Genomic DNA, 20,635 nt, shown 5'->3' with positions numbered 1-20,635 from the left:
AACATTTTTTCATTAAATCGGCATAACATTCAGGAGTATCTTCTGTAATTTTAGGTCGTTCTCCATCAAGAATTTTAAAGATGAGATTATGATCATGTTCGACATTAGCAAATGGTTTACAACCTGTTGTAAGCTCCCACATAATCATGCCCAAACTATATATATCAGATTCTTTTGAAAATGCGGCACCCTTAAATATTTCTGGTGCGATATAAGGTATTACTCCATATATTTCATTATTTGACAATGTATTATTTGCAGGTTGTGATAATCCTAAGTCTCCAACTTTCCAAACATCTGACAATAACATATTTCCACTATGAATATCTCGATGTATAAAATTATGATTATGAATATTGTGGAGTCTGAAATAAACATTTAATTATTAATAAACTTACTGTAAATATAGGTAATAATTAATGTATTAAAATATTATACCCCATTGTAATTCCTTCTAAAATAAACAATTTATTGTGCCATGTAATATTTATAAAGTTCTTCTGCAAATAATCATGTAAATTTCCACCTTCCGCATAATCCAATATTAACATATACTCTTTTGTTATAGGATCTTTTGTAATACCATAACAACCAATAAGCCAATTTTTAAAAATGCCATTATTACATTGATAAAGTGAATTTAACTAGAGTATATAAATGAAACAATTAATACAGTATCAAAAAAAACACATTGAAGAATATAAAATGTAAAAATATTACCTCATTTAAAAAGTATTTACTGACGTTTTGCGAATAATGTAATTTTTTTACAGCAACATCAATGTTTTTATATGACCAAGTTGCTTTATAAATAATACTAAATCCTCCTTCTGCTATTTTCTTTAAATTCTTAATCTGAGAATATGGAACCCACTTTATTTCTTCACGTTGTCTTGAATAAAGATGACCACTAATAAATAAATAAAGATTAAATGGATCGCAACTTGTGTTACTGTTAATGTAATCAACAATAAATTGGTGAGTATAATAGTTGTTAGGTTTTGTAGAAATAAGAAATTCATCTATAATGTGATTTCCACTTCTAATATCTGTAATATCAATTCTAACGAATAAAATTCTTTTGCATTTCTTACATTGGGATTGATCTGCAATTCCAAAAATTATATTTGTTGTTAAACAATACCTACATCCCGTATAAATTATAAAGCAACGTGGACACCATTTTTGACAATAAGATTTTGACTCTTGGTGTATATATCTTAGTTCTATATAACAAACTACACATTGGTTATGACTATCCCACCATGGTAAATATAGAATCGGAATAGGCTTTTTAGCCAAAGTTGATTTGACCCATCCAGAAGAAATCTGACAACCCAATAACCGCCTCTTGTAATTGCAAACTTCGCAGTACGCATCATTAATAAAGTGATAACAATTTTGTGATAGTAAATCTTTTGTGACTACTTGTGTAAAGTATAAAATCTCAGAACAATATTCACACCATTCTTGAAGGTTTGTTGTATAAGAATTATTTCTAGTCGCTTTATGTTTAATACATTGAGAATTATTTTTACATATGATACTATGTGCGTCCAAGTAAGAGTTATTGTCTGTTATATATTGAATATACCAAAATAAACAATTTTTGCAATATTTTTGGTTATATTCAAGCGTCTTGGAGTATTTAATTCCACAATAATTACATTTTTCCTCATTTTCCTTAAAAGGAATAAATAAAACGGGTACGGGACTAGATTTTAATTTTGGTGTAGGATCAAATGGATTATTATCTGTGTTCATAATGTTGTATTTCAAGAAAATAGATTATAAAAGTAAATGTAAAAACTATAAAGCAATATTTGTATTTTATAAAAAAGTGAATTTCTACAGAACTTTTCTTTAAAGAGTTAAGGATATTCTATATAGAAAATTGTAGGACATATCTATAATTATGCACGTTGAAATTTGTCATCACGTATGAATTCAAGCAACTTAATTTAGAAAATTCACGGTGTAATTCTCCGTCAAATTACAAATGATTACAAATCAAAAAATTCCAGATGTTTGACCAATTGAACCGCATGGAACTAGGGGCGAAATTTATTATAGCCAATGAGAATAACCTGTACTGTCAATATCTGATATGAAATTAGAAAAATTTGTTGACGATCAATTATAAATAAAACAACTCTGTTTATACTTTGCTGATTAAAAGGGGTTTCAATGAGTCACCGGAAATGTCACACGCTGATAAATCAAATTTGTGTAACGTTAATCGATTAATCGAACAACTTTAAACCGTCAGATCCCATTGTACTAAATTACATAATTCATGTGTTCTATCAATTTCTATCGTTAATAGTGGTGCAGACTTTTGAACCTTAGGTAGTTACGTCATTTTTTTCAACTTCCCGTCGTCCCGTCAGTAGCGTCACATTGTCGTATGACGCCATAAATGACTTTTGCCATATGGATTTTTTTAGACTTTACATAAACTTTTGACGTAATTACTTTTAGATTTTTAGGCTTTATATAATGAACTTTCGGTGTAACTACTTTTAAACTTAATATACTTAAAAGCAGTTTTCAAATAAAAAAAATAAAAAATAAAAAATAAAAGTTTATATTATTTATATTAAGTTTCGATATTTAACATGTCGCCATATACTACTACTATAATTTAAGAAGATTTTATAGATATACAAATCCAATCTTTCAGGGGGAAAATGGATTGCGTGAAGAACTAAATATACCTAATACTAATAAAGAAGTTAATAATAATATAGAATTTAATCCTATTAACATAGTTGATAATATTTTAAATACTAGATTAGAGTAAATTGTTTACATGATGTTATATCCTTCGTTTATATAAAAGTAATAGCATTGCATATAGAAACATGTTAAATAATGCTGTTAATTAAAAGAAGCAGTAATTTTATTTTTAATTAATTTATTTAATATTTTTATTTGTTTTAATTATTTAATTATTTTTTTAATTACGTCATACGTCAAAACTGTATGAAGTCACGCCCGTGATGTTACGTCACTTGACACCGCATTACCATCAAAAGTTTGCACCACTAATCGTTACTTTCTATTTTAGTTAGTAACGTGCATTTAAATTTGTATGTAAAATTTACAATAAATTTAAAATATCGAAATACATTTCTACCTACTAACTCCATCAATAAATTAATGGGTACCGCGTTACCTCTAACAAATAATAATTTATGTGTTTGTAACTATTTAACAAATTCTTAGATTTGTAAGCTTTAATTGAATTGTCTAAATCACTCGTGAAACTCGATTTTCCAAACATGCCTTTTTTTCAAAAGCATGAAAATTTTTGACCAATCAGTTTCTTGTAATTCATTACGATGAAAAATATCTTCTAATAACGAACTCGTTAAAATTTCACTTTTATATTTAATTTGTTATGAACTTTTTCATCCGATTTCATAATTCCCAAAAATTATTTGTTTTTTTTTCCATCTGAGCGTAAATTTGTCCAATTCAATATTAATGACGCTTAACGTTAATCTTTCTATAGTCATTAGCCTCTGACTATCTTCGTATTCCCTCGTATTAGTTTTTTTAATGTGTTGCTATCTATATTGTTATTAACTAAAAATATTCTTGTAATGATTAAGATTAAGTTTTTTACGCTCACTTTTTTCCTCGTTAAAAATGATACAACTGAATTGTCTATTTTAATTACTGTACTATTGTCGTTTGCATTTCCTTTCCATTTTTTCAATAATAAGATCATTATTATAATTCCGTACAAAATCGTTTTAATTCTGTCAATTTCTTTTAATTTAATCTCCCATTCAATTTTCTTTATTTCAGTTACTTCTTCTTTGGATATGTTAATGATAGTTATGATACTGATCTCAATAATATACGTAAAAAATTTTTTGAATTCATCTATTTCATATACTTTGTCCCGTTCTTTCTTATATCTTATTTTAATTTCACTTATGTTATTATATAAAGTTAAATCTAAAAATGATTTTTAAAAGCTTATTAATATCATACTATATACTGATTGATCAATTCATTTTATCATGGCAGTTTTTTTTAGGCAGCTTTTGCGTAAAACATAAAAAACTAAAATTTTTCTATTACAAGAAACTTTTTTAATACTAAAGACAAAAAAAAAGGTACATAAAGCTCTTATAAATTATTAATATTCTCTTGTATTTCCAGTCCTTTTAACTAGAGTTTTGCTAACTTGCCCCCGGGTTAAATAACCTAGGTTAAATCACCCCCCCTAAATATTTATATTTTACACCAATCAATTTGATTGGTTAATTTAATTTATTTACGTTACTGAAAATTTGCAACACTTTTATTCGCAAAATTTTTTTGTACTATAATGGTTTAAAAATATTTAATCAAAGTTTATTAATTAGAAAAAAACTCATACTTTATTTATTTTTAACAGGACTAATAATTATGGTACATATACACAAAAAAATACATGACAATAACAAAGCAAACAAAAGAACAAAGCTATAAGAATAAAGAATGAAACTCATGTAAAAAGTTAAAGAATGAAATGATGATGAAACCTATGAAGTCTAAAAGTAAAATTCGTGACAGAAAAGTAAAACATATTAAGTCAAAGAGCAGTATAGAGTAAAGAAAAGATAGTTAGTAAAGAATAAAAATTAGAAAATAAGCAAGAACCTAAAGATTAAAGAATAAAAAAAAATACCCACTACAAAGAAAAAAGAAAAACTCCCCATAATTAAGTTTAAGAGCGAATCCATAAAAAAAGTTAATGACCAAATAAAAGCAAGTTAAGAGCAAAACGCGTCATATAATGTTGAAGAGAAAGGAGTTAAAGAACGGCATAAAGAAAAGAAAATATAGTTAGTAAGAAACAAAATTAAAAAACAAACCCAACAAAAAAAGAGAACGTACCTTTTTAACGCGTTAAGATATAATATTGTATTAGAACTTGTAAAACCTGGAAGAGCCTAAAGACCTAAAAAAAATGTACTAAAGAAAAAAAAAGAAAGAAGATAAAAATAATAAACAAAAAAAGGAAATGGAATGGAAAAAGGAAGGAAAATAAAACGAAAAGAAAAAAAAACAAGGGGGAAGAAAAAAACGAAAAAAAAATAATATAAACATAGTGTAACTATAAATATTAGCCAGCCCAATCAAATTTATCACATGATAGGGGTGAATAATTCATATAATTATATAAAATTTACTAGTAGGTTAAATCACCCAGGTTAAATCACCCCGGGTTAAAATTAGTCTTATACTTTTAACTATATTTGTTGGTTATAATATTATATGCTTACGCTAATAATTTCCACAAATCTACTCTTTGGGTGGTTTGAAGTTATTTTAGTGACTTAAACAAAAATACTAAGCAGAGAATAAGAAATTCTTAAGGTGAGTTTTGTGTGATGATTTTCAATTTATAATATTAAATACTTAGATCACTAATTTTGTGTACAGTAGATTGAATAAATTGATAATTTCTTCAATTATTTCTTAATTTTTGTATTTTTCTTCCATGTTGCTATTACTTTTTTTGTATCTAATATAGGTTTACTTTTTTTTGAGTAGGTTGTATGATAGTTAAAAAATAATTTTTTAATGATTTCTTTATCTTCGTGATGGAGTTGATCGTTGATAGGGTAAAATCATTAGTTGATCGATGAAAATAAGTTGATAGGATGATTGGTATTTCATATAGGTTTATTTATTTATTTTTTTTTTGCGGAGGTTGAATAATAGCTAAAAATAATTTTTTGATTTTCGTGATGGAGTTGATCATTGATTTAGTTGATCGATGAAAACAAGTTGATTACTCATATAAGTCAATTTATTTTTTGCATAGGATAGATTTATTTTTTTTAATGTAAATTGATTATCTTTTTTTTTTATGTATGATAGAAATTTCTTTATCAATTTTCATAAATAAATAGATTTACCCTTTTTAACGTAAAATTTTACCAGATTCAATTTTTTTCATATAAAATTAAAATGTTTTATACCCCAACAAAAATTTTCAATTAGTTAAAATTAATATAGTGTATTAAAGTTACATTACGCTAATTATTTCAATATATCATTAATTTCAATTATGATTAAAAAATAATTGATTTTTCACAAATTTTCATAGTAATGGGTCGATCGGTATGGTAGATTGGACAGATAACATGATTCTCATATTCCAAGTTTTTCTCTGAATCCATTAAATAAATCTAAAAAAAAAATTTTTTTTTTTAATATAATACAAGTTATGATCAAACTTTTTCATTTTTAACGAAATTTAGGCCGGCATTACGAAATTGGCCAGAATTAACAAAATTTCGGCCAGAATTATGAATTATTGTTGATCGGCAAATTTAACCAGAAAAAAAATATTTTTGGCCAACTTTGATTATATATATGTATGATACATTTATAGCGAGATAAATATGCAATAAATGCCAAAAACACCCCATTATACATTTTTTCCATATATATGAAGTAAAATGATAAATACACATATTTCATATATCAGCGAGTTAGTATTTGCTTTATTCATTTTTGGTTACTAATACACTGTGTACTGTGTATAAACAAATAGGAAAGATTTTGTGCTTGTAACAACAGACCAATAAATTATCGCCACTATGAGATTTTGTCTTTACTTAGCTTTAGAATGAAATGGTTGGTCAAGAACCTTGCTAACAATTGGTTGTTTTTTTATTTAGTGTTATCTTTAATATAGAGTTACAGCTGATTAATGATAAATTTTGACCTTAAGGTTCATCTAGACTGAATATGGAGTATTCTCATGTGATCCTTCAACGCCTCCCTAATTATTAATTATTTTGACAATTCGCTAGTCGCTACGCCATCTGTTTAATGTGATGGAATCAATTTTATCATTGTTATCATTTAACCCTTAGAGATAATTCTAAAAAAAGAATTATTAATTAACAATAATTAGTAATCCTTAATTTAATAGTTAGTTTCAATATAATAAAAATGATGGAAATGTTTATTTAAGTCAATCAAAAATTGTTTTATGATTGCTGTATCAAAAATTAAAACAAGGAAACTATTTCCAAATAGAGTTTAAGAAAACTATAAGTGTAAATATGTAAAAAAATTACAATATACAGCCTATTCTAATAGAAATACTTAGTTCATACATATAAACGAACCTATGGGTATGGGTTTTACTACAAACTTACCTAAATAATTAGGATACCAAAAAAAAATATCCGAAAAATAATCACACCCATTAATAAATTATTACCCTGTAAAAAAAAAATGTCCGGAAATTGTAGCTAAAAACATCCGGAAAATGTCCGTGTGTCCGGAAAACGTCCAGAAAATTGCAATATTCCGGACACTTTCTGGACGCTGGGTCTGAACCCTCCTAGACATTTTCTGGACATTTTCCGGAAAATGGAAATTTTCCAACGTCCGGAATATTGCAATATTCCGGACATATTCCAGACAAATAAACATTTTCCGGACGTTTTCAGCTACAATTTCCGGACATTCTTTTTTTATAGGGTTACGAATATTACCCCACAGAATGCATTTACTTAATTCATGACCTTTTCATCTTATTTTAAATCGAGGTTTTGTTCAATAAAACTCATATCGGTGTATAATAATATTTTATTGTGCTATTATGGGTCCTTTGCACTTTTGGTGCATTTTACTTACTTTAATACATCTTTAGTCTTTTGCTTTTTAAAATCAAACAAATTTATAATAATGTATTCCTGAGGCACATTATCATCTTATGTGTAAAAAATATAATCCTTTATTAATATATATAATAGATACATAAATGAATGAATGAAAAAAAAAAATAACAAGGTAATAATCAAAAGTTAAAAAGTTAAATTCAATCAATTTCTTTTATAAAATTACCAACATTAATTTGTAAATCATTGTAATTTATGACTTGAATATCATAAAAATCAAATTCTTTTACATCATCTTTTGAAAAAACCAAATCTTTCCTTTTTCCAATAAAAAAAACTTCTTCAAAAGCTAAAAATTTAACCCTACTTTCTTTCATAATATATTCTTTTATAATAGGTAAAATATTTTCACTAGTTTTAGACATTTTATTTCTAATTAATAATTTGTTAATAAAAGTATTTTGAGAATTTTTTAAAAAAATTTTTAAATTATCAGAATTAATCATAAGAGCTAAATTCAAATATTCTAATTTAGTAGGTAATAATTGACCTAAATTTAATAAAATAATTGAACTAAGTTCAATATCATCACTTAATTGAAAGTTAAAAAATTTACAAAAATTAATAGAAAGATAATTAAGATTTTTTTCAATTCTTTCAATTAAATTAAAAGCAAAAAAAATATTTTGATTATTAAAACCAAGTAAATCAAAAAATTTAATATTTGAACAATATTTAATAGTTAAATCAAATAAATTTTTTTTCATTTCATTACTTATTAATGATTTAAAACCAAAATTTTCTATATAATCACCAGATTTTCTTAATAATAATTGTAATGAATCAAATTGTAAAGTAGTACTTAAAAATAAGGATTTTAATTTAAATGGTTTGGTAATATTAACAATTTGTTGAATAAAATTAGAATCAAAATAACAATAAAGTATATGAATAGATTCTAATACATTTAATAATTCAAATACTTCATATAAAATAATTGAATTAGTATTTTTAAAATCAACTTCAAAAAATAGGAGTGATCTTAAAGTATTTGAACAATTAGAATGTTTTAATGATAATAATGTATAATTTAAAGAAAATTCAATTTGTTCGAATAAAATTTTTTGAAGATTTTGTTGTGATTTGATTATCTCTGATAAATTATTATTAATTAAAGTTTTATCCATAATATTTCTTCTTATAAAATCGAAATGAAGTGTCGTTATTGAATTACAAGTATTTGATACAAATGATAAAAAATTTAAATAAGAATTAATCTTCATTAATTTTAAATTATTAATTTTACTAATAAAATTTGGATTTTGTAAAATTAATTCAACTGTATCATAATCATAAAATTCATTTAATACATATTCAAGAGCATTTAAATTTGCTTCATTATTAATAAAGATTTTAAATAATAATTTATAAATCTTTCTTGATAAATTTAAGTCAAATGGATGTAAAGGAAATACATAATTTGTTTCTTGTTGTTTAAAATTATTATTATTAGGTTGTTTCCTATTTAATAAATTTCTAATAGTTCCAACCCATTTTTCAGCTGAAACCAAAATTTTTCTTGTATTTAAAGATTTAATAAAATTAGGATAATTGAATAATGTATTTAAAGGAAAAAAGTCACTATCAATTCCATATTCATTTAATTTTGTTTTATCATCATCATTTATATTATGTAAATAAATTTCAATGAAATAATAATTTTTAGGATGTTTCATTGAAAATGGATCTTCCCATAATATTGGAATTGCTAGACGACACCATAATCTATTAACCAATATACATGAATGTAATGTACCATAATCATTTCGAAGATATTGTATAATTTCGTTGGTTAATTCTGGTAAATTTCCTGGTAATAATTTTGAGCATGACATATTGTATACAAAAAGTAAATAGAAAAAAGTAGGAGAAAGGAATAAAAGAAGGGATTTCTTTTTAATTACGTCAAAATTATTAAATTAGTATAAATTATATCATTTTCGGATTTAGGGTGTGTCGATCATTTTGAATCATACACCAATCAAATAGTGTTTGGGCAAAGATAAGCTAATCGCTGACGGAAATGATCGGCATTTAGTATGACCGAACGAAAAAGGAGACAAAAAATAGCTAAAACAAGTTTGTATGGTAATATAATTACCCTATTAGTGCAATAAAACCATATACGTTTGTAGATTTGAAAAATACTTTGATGCACAATTAGGGTAACAATGGACGAAACTATAAATACCAAAGTCATAATTATTGTATAGTTCCGCTCACTTATTTTCGGCCGATTTGCCTATCACTATTTATAAACTAGTACTTCTGTTTCTTATCTTTTACCCTTTTTACTATTACGTCACTATTTAAGTTGTTCCTTCCAGATAAATTGACTAAAGCTCTTTATGATCGACGCCTTATTTTTGATTTTTCTTGTCAAAAATTTGAGCTTCGTTCTGGTTTGAACTAGCGAATATCAAGTTCGTCTTATGAGAATTTTTTTAAAAAAATAGTCTTTAAGACTTTAAATAATTTTATTATAAATCTGGATTTTCTTGATTTTTCATATCAAATTCGGTTAGAACGTTCTAAATTTTACGTATCGGTATCGTATCGGTATGCTTTTTATAAAATCATCGTTCTCACTTCGAATTATAAAAATCAAAAATCATGTAAGAAATATTCTCTATGGAAAAAAGAATTATAATTTCAAAATGGGAGGTATTCCATTTCTTAAAAGTATTAATTTAAATTTTAATGTTAATAAAGCACAAGTTAATAGGTTTCATATCATAATGATTAAGTTACTATAAGTCATTTTGCACAATATCTCTTTCAAACGTAATAAAAAAATGATGCGTAATAAATGTAATGCCTTGTTTATACAAAAAAGAAATAAAAAATATTTACATATCAAAAAAATCACCTACTTCTTAATATTTTAAAGCGAAATATTTGAAAATTTATTTTATTTATTTCATATTATTTTTTTTGAGTTATGAATTTTTAAACATGCTAAAGTTAGAATTTTTAACAGGAAAAAGTTTTTTCCATTTCAGGTGCCGAACAATTTTTTGAAATAGTCAAATATCTTAATTATATTATCATGTTCAGATAAAGTACATACTGAAAATAATCTGCGCGTTTCAGAGAATAAATAAATTTTTGCGTTCAATTTTTAATAATCTGAATTTTAACATATTTTGTCGCACAACGATTTAACTCGAGCGCACAACCTTCCCTGCACTCAGTATGACTGTACTTGGACTTTAACTCATGAAACTTTTAAAGAAAGTCATAAAAAAGGAAGGAGACAATAATGGGAATAAAGCATACTGTAGGGGTGTAGGTGAACAACGCCGAGAATGTGAAATAATAAATCACGTGTCAACTCTCAGAAGTTTATCGTTGATAGTTTTACAATACTGAACAAGTTAGGATTTCGGAAGAATAGATTGGATAAAAGTAATTTTTTTTGGTAAGCCTGTAAATTTTCCACATAAAATATTTATTAATATTCACATGATCACATGAACCTCGTAAATGTACAACTTTTTATGTTCACATTTGTGCTAAATATTTGCGTTAATGTTACAAACAAAGCCAACTTCACTATATTATATATCGCTCAGCTTGTGTGAGTTTATTTAAATATAATAATAATTTTCTATAACCGTAATAATATTGCTAATAGCCTAATACTTAATACATAGTATAAAATAAAGTAGTATTATTATACAGATCAATATTTGATGTAGTCTATTTAGGCCTATTTTAATTGTATGACGTCTTTTTGTACGAAAATTAAATTGACAAATTTACAGTATCCGTCTGTATCCCTACACACGAAATAAACGTTTTTTGAATTATAGAATCATGTATGGTTTGGAACGTATGTTTTTTGCGTGATGTAATAATATGATAATCGTCATTTATGTGTTAACATGTAAATGTTTAATTTTATACTTTATTTAAAATTTAAAAATAATACATAAAATATAAATACACTCAAACTTATCATATTCGATTATACTTCATAAACAAAGTTATTTATCTAAATTATAAGCTTTTAATATCTTTCTCCTATTTCAATTAAAAAAAACATTAATATAAATTAACGTGATTACACCTTACTACAATACTACAAATATAATTTGTCATAAAGTTTACTTACTATTTTTTTTACTTTTTTGTGTTTCAATCTCTAATTCTTCAATATTTCGCTTTCTTGAAGAATTTGTAATTACAGTTGATATCAAATTATTCAATAGTCCACTAGGTCCACTAACATTTTGATGCTGAAAATTAGAGACTTGAACGGAAGAATTTATATTTTGAGTGGATGAACTAAGAATGCATAATGAAAAATTTTAATTTTCTAATATATTATTAATATTTTACTCATTGTAACAGTTACCTTTGAACTTTATTTATATCAAGTTCATATTCTTTTGTAATATACTCTAAAAAGTATTTAAGTTAATATAAAAATGAAATAAATAGATCATTATCTAACTGCGAGTTAGTAATCATTAATATAACATACCTTGTTTAATATTAACTGAATTAATTGAAGAAAAATCTATAGAAGATTTAGAAATCAATGAACTTAATGCTCTACTTGTATAAATTGCTTTTGGATGAGGTTTTTCACTAAATTCGGGTCCAAGTTTCTTTAATTGTATTAATTCCAATCTTTTTTTTTCAGCTTGCTCAAGTGCTTCTTGTTTTAATTCTAATTCTTTTTTTTCAGCTTGTTCATGTACTTCTTGTATTAATTCTAAACCTTTTTTTTCAGCTTGTTTATGTGCTTGTATTATTTCTAATATGCTTTTTTCAGCTTGTTCATGTGCTGCTTTTATTAATTCTAATCTTTTTTTTCCAGCTTGTTCACGTACTTCTTGTATTAATTGTATTAATTCTAATTTTTTTTTCAGCTTGTTTATGTGCTTCTTGTATTAATTCTAAACTTTCTTTTTTAACTTGTTCAATTGCTTGTATTAATTCTAATATTTTTTTTTTAGTTTGTTCAGGTGTAAGTGCTTCTTGTATTAGTTCTTCAGCTTGTTCAAATTCTAATCTTATTTTTTTAACTTGTTCAAGTGCTTGAATTAATTCTAATCCATTTTTTTCAGATTGTTCAAATGCTTCTTGCATTAATTCTAATCCTTTTTTTTCAGCTTGTTCAAGTGCTTGTTTAAATGCTTGTTTAAATGCTTGTTCACATTCTAATATTTTTTTTTTAGCTTGTTTACATGCTTCTTGTCTTAATTCTAATCTTTTTTCTTTAGCTTGTTTAAATGCTTCTTTAAATTCAGTTTCATTTAAAAACTTCCATTCTATTTCATCAGCAGTTGGTCTTTTTGAAGGATCAGAATCCCAACATTTTATCATTAAATTAGCAAACAATTCAGGGGTATCATTTGTAATTTCGGGTCGTTTTCCATCAATAATTTCATAAATTAGATTAACATTATGCTCGACATTAGCAAAAGGTTTACAACCTGTTGTAAGTTCCCACATTATCATACCAAAACTATATACATCAGATTTTTGAGAAAATGCAGCACCTTTAAATATTTCTGGTGCAATATAAGGTATTACTCCATATATTTCATTATTTGGTGAGGTACTATTTGCAGGTTGTGATAATCCAAAGTCTCCAATTAGCCAAGATTGGTCTGATAATAATATATTTCCACTATGAAAATCCCGATGTATAAAATTATTTTTATGAATAGATTTAAGTCTAAAATGTAAACATTTAGTAGTTAATAAATATAAATACAGATAATAAGTTAATAAATTAAAAAATATAAATACCCGGATAATATTTTCTTTAAAATACGTAATTTTTCTTCCCACGTAATATTTATAAAATTATTTTGCAAATAATTATGTAAATTTCCGCCATTTGCATATTCCATTATCAATATATATTCTTTTGTTACAGGATCTTGTGTAATACCATGAAAACCAATTATTTCGGTACATTGAGAAAGTGATTTTATCTAAAGTATAAATATAATCCTTAATAAATAATCGAATAAAGCACATTAAAAAAATATATTAACATTAACATTACCTCATTGAGAAAATTTTTCCCAATTTTCTGTGAACTAAATAATTTTTTTAAAGCAACGTCAGTGTTCCTTATACCATCCGACCAAGTTGCTTTATAAATAATACTAAATCCTCCTTCTCCTATTTTTCTTAAATCTTTAAATTGAGAATATGGAATCCATTCTATTAAACATTTTATCACATTACTATATAATTTTCTAATAAACTTTAATGAATCTGAATCTGTATTATTATTTGTAAAAGTAAGAATAAAATCATCTACGATACGATTTTCACTGTTAATATTTGTAATATCAATATTAATAAATGATATTCTTTTACAATTTTTACATTGAGATTGACTTGTAATTCCAAAAATAATATTTGTGATTAAACAATATCTACATCCAGTATAAATTATAAAGCAATTTGAACACCATTTTTGGCACCATTTTTGGTAATAAGGTACTGACTCTTGGTGAATATATTTTAGTTCTTGTAAACAGACTACACACTTATCAAAGTTATCCCACCATGATAAATATAAAATTTGAATGGACTTTTTAGTTAAAATTGATTCTACCCATTCAGAATAAACTTGATGATGATGTTCTTGACCATACTCAACTAATTTAAATTTATTATATTCAAGTTTTGTTGCATAATATCCTCGTCCAGAACAATATTTAGAGTAATTATTTAATGATGAAGTATTTGGGATTAAGTGTGTAAAGTATAAAATCTCAGAACAATGTTCACACCATTCTTGAATGTTTGTTGCACAAAAATTATTCCTAGTTGCTTTATGTTTAATACACTGATGAGTATTACTTGTACTTACATACTTATTCAAACATACATCGTTGTCCATGTATTTAATATAACGAAATAAACAATTTTTACAATATTTTTGTTCAAATTTAAGTGTCTTGGAGTATTCAACTCCACAATAATTACATTTTTTTTCATTATTTTTAAAAGGAATAAATAAAACAGGTACAGGACTAGATGGTGCAGGATTAATCTTAAATAGATAAATATTAAATAGATTATCAGCTGTGTTCATAATGTTGTATTTCAAGAAAATAGATTATAAAAATTGAATATAAAAATAATACAAGAGTATTTATATTTCTGAAATACAATTCATTAGCGAACGTTTATAGAAAAAAAACAACTATGCATGTTGACAATCCGCCATTGTGTAATGAATTTTTACTTATTTAGAAATTCATTTCGTAGCTGAATTCTTTGCCAATCGGAGAAACGAACGTTTATAGAAAAAAAACAATTATGCATGTTGACAATCCGCCATGAATTTCTAAGATTTTTTACTTATTTAGAAATTCATTTCGTAGCTGAATTTTTTGCCAATCGGAGTTTTATTTGGTAAACTATTCCTTCATGACACAATTGACACATCCCCATTCATCGGGAATTTAGAATCAATTTAAACTCCGAAACATTTTTCTAACAAACTATAACTTATTGACAATGGTTGACCTGACGTAGTACCAAACACAAAATACAGTCACATGAGAATTGACCAATTAAAATGCTATAGCGCTCTTATTATTGTAAAATTTTCAGTACAGACATAATACTAACTAATAATGAAAACCATTACTACTTAATTGCATTACTTGTACAAATATAAAAAAAAGTAAATAATAAATTAATTTAAAACAAAAAAAAAATCTAATTATATTTGATGAAAATTTAAGTATAAAATACTCTATTACCTTGTTGTTATATGTTATATTATAAGTTCTCTTATAATTTTTATTCAAATAGTGCTAAAATAATACAATAATTAAATGTATAGATTAATTAAAAAAGTTTCTATACAAAAATACAAATCATTTTTTTTATTAGTACTTACGCCTTATGGTGTCATTTTAGCGTTATTCAATAACCTAAAGTACTGTGACTAGTGTTCCGAAGGGGTCGAGTCGGTCGGGTTTTGAGGTGTATTTGAACTCGACCCGAGTGTAAAAGTAACGACTCGGATTCGACATGACCTGACTATAGTCTGACTCGGATAACCCGGGTTCGACCCGTCAATTTGTATTTACAGCTGTTTTCATAAGACCTGGGACAAAATAAATTTTTGAACCCGACCGCCGGCCCACCGATCCGGTTCAGTTATTTATTTTACAAATCAAACTATCAAATCAGGATCACGTGCCCGTCTAAAAATACCGGATCGGCGGATCGGCGGATCGGGTTCAAAAATTTAGTTTGTCCCAGGTCTTATGAAAACAGCTGTAATATAAAAAAATTGAAATTTTAGTTAAAAATATAATAGAAAGATTCGGGTCGCCGGGTCAAAGTAAAGGTATAACCCGACTCGACGGGTCGGGTCGAGTTCATGCGGGTTACGGGTTATCAAATAATGCGACCCAGTCGGGTCAATAACCCGGGTTTGACCCGACCCTTTCGGGACACTAACTGTGAGTGTGAACGAAGTACTAAGGTGTGATCTAAAAGTTAAGCAGTAAATATACAAAGATTTCTAGTTCAGAGTATGTAGTATGTAAAGAGTTTATTTATAAAAAGAAAAAGTTTTGTACGTGAGAAAAATTGTGATATCAAATCAACCTTTAAAAATGGCAATAATAAAATAAGAAAAAACGTGTATCGCTCAGTCCCCTCACGTGAGAACGAGACGTCATCCAATGAAATCGCAAATTCTTTTATCGCTCTGGACTTACGACGGTTTCCGCTTCTTAGTGTTAGCCAATAAAAATTGACTAAAGTCTTTTCTAATCAAACAGTTTCATATTTGGCAAACCTTTGGACCATTTTCGTCAATAACACCCACAAATTCTTTATATTGTGATAAAACTAGATCACCGTCAAAGATTCTAATTTTAAACATGCTAAAATTCATTGTGAATAAATTATGTGAAATAGTCAAATACTTAATTATTTTATCAACTATGATGTAGAGTACTGTAAATAATTTAGAATACTGCGTTTCAGAAAACAAATAAGATTTGCGTTCATTTTTTAATAAACTGGATATAAACATATTTTGTCTCACCGTGATTTAACTTAAGCGTTCAATCTTCTCTGCGCCGTACTTAGACTTTTAACTCATGAGACTTTTAAAGAAAGTCATAAAAAAGGAAGAAGATAATAAAAAGAATAAAGTATACTGTAGGTGAACAACGCCGAAAGAGTTAAAACAATAAATCACGCGAAGACCCACCTAGCTATCGTTGATAGTTTAAGATGCTAAACAAGTCCGGGGGAATAGTTAGGAGCAAAGTAAAGCAGTTAATCTTTTTTTTAGTCTGTAGATTTCCACATGTAGCAATTGTAGCATGTTTAGCATGCTCTTTATATCACCCAAGTTAATTAATAAAATTTTAAAGACTTTAGAAGCATATTCACATGAACCATGTAAATGTACATAAAATAACAATACAATTCAACTTAAAGGAAAACATTAGCTTCGTATTTTTTGAAAAGATATTTTATTACATATATTTCCGGATTAGTTATTATCGACATGATAAATATATACCAAATTTTTTATTTACTTTTTAGACGTAAGTTGAATATCTACATTAACAACAGCTACTAAATAAAAAAAATTTTCTAATTGTACTTAATCCAGATAAATAAAAATATCTTAAATCCGCAATTGTCTTTGAAATCTTTTCTATAAAAATTAATAAATTTTCAGTAAATAAAAATTTCAATATAACAGATGTATTAATAAATATTCAGCAAATAAATTGCAATATACAGATGTGTTGTAAACTTTACTTTTTTAGTTCGAAACTCCACTATCATATCTACCATACCATTGCGTATACTTAAGATAGTTTTAATAAAATAAACATTAAATAATTATTTATATTTTAAAATGAAATTATTTTTAAAATTATAAATTTTCTTAGTTAGAATTACCATTATTTTATATTCAGGCGTAAGAAATTCTTGATCAAGTTTCCACTAAAGGATACTAAATATTATTAATTAAATTAATCGACCAAAAATTCAAAGGATTACAGCAATTCTGATATAAATAAAATTAAGAGAAAATTTGTTTATCCATATGTAGAACAATTAAAATCTTGTGGAAACGAACTCGTATTTAGAGATTTATAACGAGATATATTAATATGTTCTGTATCCGATAATTTGATAATTTTGATAAACATGTGGTACGAATGTACGATAACGTTGCACTTTATGGTTTTTATTTTGGCGATTAATAATAAATACTGTACTATATGATCACCGAAACCCAATCAATATATCAAATTCCCTACTGTAATATGACACTCAAAAGATCAATATTTTATAAATTTATTTCAGTTTTGCTTTATACATACAATAAATTGTCTTAAATTTTTTACAATTTTTTTACTATAATGACCTAATATACGCATAAATGAACACAATAAATATTCGACATTATTATGTCTTTAATAATTATCTAAACGGCCAATACTTTTTATGCACAATCCATATGGTCTAATATCATCATCATCTGGTACTAGCCAAGTATTATGATACTTACTTAATCTTACAGGGTTAATTCTATTCTGAAAAACAACCTTCCATCTAGCATTCTGGCGCTCAAATTGTGTAGCATATCCTTCAGCAATACTGATTTCAGGGGTTGAATATATTCCCGTCCCATGTGTAAAGCGTAATCCTCTTTCATTTCGAAAACCCTCTCTCGCAATTTGATTTGCATTGTCTACTTCAGTTCCATGATAAGAAACTGGCCACTCACGAGAACTAGTACCAACACTACCCAACCATATTGCATCAGATCCATACCTTCCGGCAACATTAAGAGCATATCTTTTCCATCCATAAGGTCGTTTGTATAATTCCATTCCACGAAGGAAAGTTTCTCCATTATCACGTGTATCTCTAAAGTCATAATCATATGACGGATTTAATAACTCAGGTCTGATAACATGAAAATCATAGCCTCCAACGACTTTAGACAAGACTTGTATTGTACAACCTTTCTGGATATTGTAAGATGTTAGAGTTTTTTCGTCATTCAGTTGTTTACCATTAAATATAAGACGCATCATTTTAATATCTGTTCCAAACTTTTCATAAATGACGTTTTTAAACTCAAGAACGGTGATACTTGGATCAACAAACATTGATTGACTCTTCCCGGTGTCGAGAGGTTTGACGAAAACTTGAATTAGTTTGTTACTATCAAAAAAAGTTACATCTTTAGGAGGATCAAGATCTTTGATTTTAATTCGTATTAAAGATTTTTTAAAAATGGTATCAAGATCTAAAATTTGAACGGGATCAATTTTTAAACCATCAGCTTTGCATTCATCATATGTTTTTACGGGACATTTAATTATAGACGAAATCGCTGAGGCAACAAGTGATAATTGAGACATTTTAATTTTTTCTAGTTAATTTACTAAATTTGGTTTATGAAATTATTTTATGAAAAAAAAAAAATTTTTTTAACGTTATTTATATCTATTAAACAATTAATTACTAACTGTTTTTGTTACACCATATTTTTTGATGCGATGATCTGCGTCAACAAAATACATCATTACATACATATAATGATATAAAAAGAATAAAAGGAAACAATAATAAAAATTTAATATTGTGCTCAGCAGTATCAATACTCAATAAAATCACTTGATCCAAACCTAAAGAGGAAAATCTATTCAAAAATTACAAAATTTAGTATCATCTTTACCCGAAACCTATAATTTTAGACAATATTCATTTTTTTTTGATATTGTTATAACAACATCATAATTTTTGATAATATTTTGATATTATTACAATTTCCAATCGTTATTTATCATATTTATTTTTTTCAAAAATATAATGTATATAATTTATATTATTCGAAGAGTAAAATGTTAAGAACATGACAACTAATTATCGCAAAAAAAAAAATATATCACGTTCATTTACGCATTATAAACGCAATCACATGAAAACTGAATCTCTTCAATAATTTTATGTATTTTTGATTTTAAGAACGAACCATCTGCAGAGTTTTCACAAAGTTTCATTTTCAAAACTTACAAGATTCAAAATAATATTGTTTCAAAATTAAACACAACACAAACATTACATATTGTATATCTGATATTAAATATAATGTACTATTAATTAAGAACAAATAATATTTCTAAGAGCAATTTATTTTAACCAAAAACCAAGGACAATCAAATTAAAAAAGAGTAATTTTTTACATTTTAGGGATTGATGTTACAAAGATTTAGCCATACTATGTAACATCTATTGTCTTACAAAATCAAACTCAAATAACACCTTAGTATAAATGGACGATCAATACATGTGAAAATCTAGCCTAATCTGAAAGTCCGAAATCCGAAGCGAAACTCTGGAGAACATGGCCGAAATTATATGGTAATTCTTACCAAATTTGTAGTTCCTGTCAGAATTATAAATCACGGGATAATGCGGGTTAAAATGTATAGTGCTGGCCAAACAATTTCGGCCCGAATTTCGACTTCCGGCATTCAGTTTCAAATTATCCCGAAATTACTTAGTTTCGGCCACATGTATAAGATGAACATTAAAAATCGCGTAACTATATGATATATTAATATAGATTCAGATTCCAGAATTGCCAATTGTTTAGTAGTAGACTAGTAGGATAATTATTACTTAATACAAGTCATGCAATACCGAACAATCCCTATAAAAAATTTTTATCCGAATATTTCCAGTATTTCTCCGTGTCTTCCGCAAAAATTCCGTGAAAATGATACATTCACGGATATCCGTGTTAGCGAGATGAAAATTTCCATAATTTAAGGCTATAAATTCCATTAAAATGATACATTCACGGAAAAAATATGGAAAGATAAAACACGGATCAGATTTTTTACAGGGAATGTAGATACAGTATATAATTAATTTCATAA

At 26.2% G+C, this 20,635-nt stretch overlaps 4 protein-coding genes across 4 annotated transcripts; all 4 read right to left on the bottom strand.

Moving 5' to 3' along the window:
* Nucleotides 1-416: 416 nt before the first annotated feature.
* OCT59_000419 (uncharacterized protein) lies at nucleotides 417-1,764 on the bottom strand (the record flags this gene model as incomplete). The annotated part of the gene is made up of 2 exons (XM_025334235.2): nucleotides 417-644; nucleotides 721-1,764. The coding sequence occupies 2 exons, from the start codon at nucleotides 1,762-1,764 to the stop codon at nucleotides 417-419; spliced, it is 1,272 nt and encodes a 423-aa protein (XP_025189286.2).
* Nucleotides 1,765-7,741: 5,977 nt separating this feature from the next.
* OCT59_000418 (uncharacterized protein) lies at nucleotides 7,742-9,541 on the bottom strand (the record flags this gene model as incomplete). The annotated part of the gene is made up of 1 exon (XM_025323878.2): nucleotides 7,742-9,541. One exon carries the CDS (start codon nucleotides 9,539-9,541, stop codon nucleotides 7,847-7,849), a length of 1,695 nt encoding a protein of 564 aa, XP_025189285.1. The 3' UTR covers nucleotides 7,742-7,846.
* A 2,177-nt stretch (nucleotides 9,542-11,718) lies between these two features.
* On the bottom strand, nucleotides 11,719-14,778 carry OCT59_000417 (uncharacterized protein; the record flags this gene model as incomplete). Its single annotated transcript, XM_066138820.1, has 7 exons — nucleotides 11,719-11,732; nucleotides 11,824-11,996; nucleotides 12,067-12,112; nucleotides 12,196-12,471; nucleotides 12,548-13,008; nucleotides 13,473-13,660; nucleotides 13,735-14,778. 7 exons carry the CDS (start codon nucleotides 14,776-14,778, stop codon nucleotides 11,719-11,721), a joined length of 2,202 nt encoding a protein of 733 aa, XP_065988280.1.
* Nucleotides 14,779-18,000: 3,222 nt separating this feature from the next.
* OCT59_000416 (uncharacterized protein) lies at nucleotides 18,001-19,164 on the bottom strand. The gene has a single exon (XM_025308952.2). It carries the CDS (start codon nucleotides 19,109-19,111, stop codon nucleotides 18,155-18,157), a length of 957 nt encoding a protein of 318 aa, XP_025189283.2. The 5' UTR covers nucleotides 19,112-19,164; the 3' UTR covers nucleotides 18,001-18,154.
* Between the last annotated feature and the right edge of the window lie 1,471 nt (nucleotides 19,165-20,635).

This window comes from Rhizophagus irregularis, chromosome 1 (genome assembly GCF_026210795.1).
Source record: "Rhizophagus irregularis chromosome 1, complete sequence".
In the NCBI taxonomy this organism is placed as follows: Eukaryota; Fungi; Glomeromycota; class Glomeromycetes; order Glomerales; family Glomeraceae; genus Rhizophagus; species Rhizophagus irregularis.
The sequence above is the reverse complement of the archived record's forward strand: the minus strand, read 5'-3'. Positions and strand labels throughout refer to the sequence as shown.

What these genes read in the sequence shown, in the direction of transcription:
- OCT59_000416 (XM_025308952.2), bottom strand. Translation starts at nt 19,111, where the DNA reads ATGTCTCAATTATCACTTGTTGCCTCAGCGATTTCGTCTATAATTAAA.